This window comes from Onychostruthus taczanowskii, unplaced genomic scaffold, assembly GCF_017590055.1.
Source record: "Onychostruthus taczanowskii isolate IOZ18803 unplaced genomic scaffold, ASM1759005v1 scaffold590, whole genome shotgun sequence".
Lineage (NCBI taxonomy): Eukaryota > Metazoa > Chordata > Aves > Passeriformes > Passeridae > Onychostruthus > Onychostruthus taczanowskii.
In genome coordinates this window covers 1-2,143 of record NW_024503569.1, presented here as the reverse complement: position 1 = coordinate 2,143, position 2,143 = coordinate 1, and the positions used below count along the sequence as shown (strand labels likewise).

Sequence of the window (2,143 nt, the reverse complement as noted above, 5' to 3'; positions counted from 1 at the left end):
GTGTGGGGAGAGAATCACGTCGGGAGCACCACGCGCAGCGTCACGATCAGGATCTGGGGCGAAAAACGGGGAAATCGGGAAAAACGGGAGTTAGCCGCGTGTGGGGCGGGAAAAACGGGGTTTGGGGTGGGAAAATGGGGATTTGGGGTGGGAAAAGGGGATTATCCATGTGTGGGGAGAGAATCACGTCGGGAGCACCACGCGCAGCGTCACGATCAGGATCTGGGGCGAAAAACGGGGAAATCGGGAAAAACGGGAGTTAGCCGCGTGTGGGGCGGGAAAAACGGGGTTTGGGGTGGGAAAATGGGGATTTGGGGTGGGAAAAGGGGATTATCCATGTGTGGGGAGAGAATCACGTCGGGAGCACCACGCGCAGCGTCACGATCAGGATCTGGGGCGAAAAACGGGGAAATCGGGAAAAACGGGAGTTAGCCGCGTGTGGGGCGGGAAAAACGGGAGGGACTGGGATGAACTGGGAGGGATGGGGATGGGATTGGGATGGACTGGGAGGGACTGGGATGAACTGGGAATTACTGGGAGTTACTGGGAGGACGCTGCAGTTCCCAAAGCTGCCACCAGGGGGAGCTGGGGAGACACTGGGAGTTCATTGGGAGGGAACTGGGAGTGACTGGGATAAACTGGGATGGACTGGGAGGGGACTGGGAGTTACTGGGAGGGACTGGGATCAAACTGGGAGCACTGGGAGGGACTGGGATCAAACTGGGATCAAACTGGGAGTACTGGGATCAAACTGGGAGGGGCTGGGACAAACTGGGAGCGCTGGGATCAAACTGGGAGGGACTGGGAGCACTGGGATCAAACTGGGATCACTGGGAGGAACTGGGATCAAACTGGGAGCGCTGGGATCAAACTGGGATCACTGGGAGGAACTGGGATCAAACTGAGAGCACTGGGATCAAACTGGGAGCGCTGGGATCAAACTGGGAGCACTGGGAGGGGCTGGGATCAAACTGGGAGCGCTGGGATCAAACTGGGAGGGACTGGGACAAACTGGGAGCACTGGGAGGGACTGGGATCAAACTGGGAGGGACTGGGATCAAACTGGGACAAACTGGGATCAAACTGGGAGCAACTGGGATCAAACTGGGACAAACTGGGATCAAACTGGGACAAACTGGGATCAAACTGGGACAAACTGGGATAAACTGGGATCAAACTGGGATCAAACTGGGATCAAACTGGGAGCACTGGGAGGGACTGGGATCAAACTGGGACAAACTGGGATCAAACTGGGATCAAACTGGGAGGGACTGGGATCAAACTGGGATCAAACTGGGAGCACTGGGATCAAACTGGAACTTACTGGGAGCTGCTGGCGAGCACTAGGAAGACTCCATGCCCATATAAGGCAGAAAGTGGGCGTGGCTTAGGCAAAAAGGGGCGTGGCTTACCCCAAGCACGACAAATTTGGCCCCAACATTTTCCCGGATTTTTTTGGGGAATTTGGGAATTTTGGGGGAGGGGCGTGTCCAGCTGACCAATGGCCGTGTCCCCAACCCCAATCTGCACAGCGTGGGCGTGGCTTAAAATGGGCGTGGCTTCACCCAACCCCGCCATAACTCCGCCCTAAAATCGCGACATTTTGGGAGATTTTTTGGGGGGATTTTTGGGGGATTTTTTCTGCTATTTTGGGAATTTTTAGGGCGGGGGGAGGGGCGTGTCCAGCTGACCAATGGCCACGTCCCCAACCCCCTCAGGGTGGGCGTGGCTTCCCCCAAACCCGCCCTAAAATCGCTGCTTTTTGTGTATTTTTTTTGGGATTTTTGGGGGGTTTTTTTTGGGGTTTTTTTCCCGGGATTTTTTTTGGGGTCGTTTCCCGGGATTTCGGGAATGCCGCCTCCTCCGGCAGCGCGGCGGGACCTGGCGTCCATCGTCTCCGAGATCCTGATGTACGTGCTGATCGTGGTGCTCACGCTCTGGCTGGCCGCCGAGATGCTCTACTGCTACCGCAAGGTGGCGGCCGCGGCCCCGCCCCCCGACAGCGCGTGAGTGGGCGGGGCCTCTGCCTGGGGGCGGGGCTTAACCCCGGGGCCAAGTTCTGGGGGGGAAATGCGAAAAAACTGGGCGAAAATTGGGCGGAAAATGGGGAAATGGGGTGGAAAATGGGGGTTAAAATGGCGGG

At 57.2% G+C, this 2,143-nt stretch overlaps 1 protein-coding gene across 1 annotated transcript in view; it reads left to right on the top strand.

Moving 5' to 3' along the window:
- Positions 1-2,043, top strand: part of SCN1B (sodium voltage-gated channel beta subunit 1) — a 7,735-nt gene extending 5,692 nt beyond the window's left edge. Inside the window, exon 4 of the mRNA XM_041418282.1 lies at positions 1,871-2,043. Within this exon, the coding sequence (XP_041274216.1) occupies positions 1,871-2,010 (140 nt within the window). The 3' untranslated portion in view covers positions 2,011-2,043. The remainder of the gene's footprint in view (positions 1-1,870) is intronic.
- The last annotated feature ends 100 nt before the right edge of the window (positions 2,044-2,143 follow it).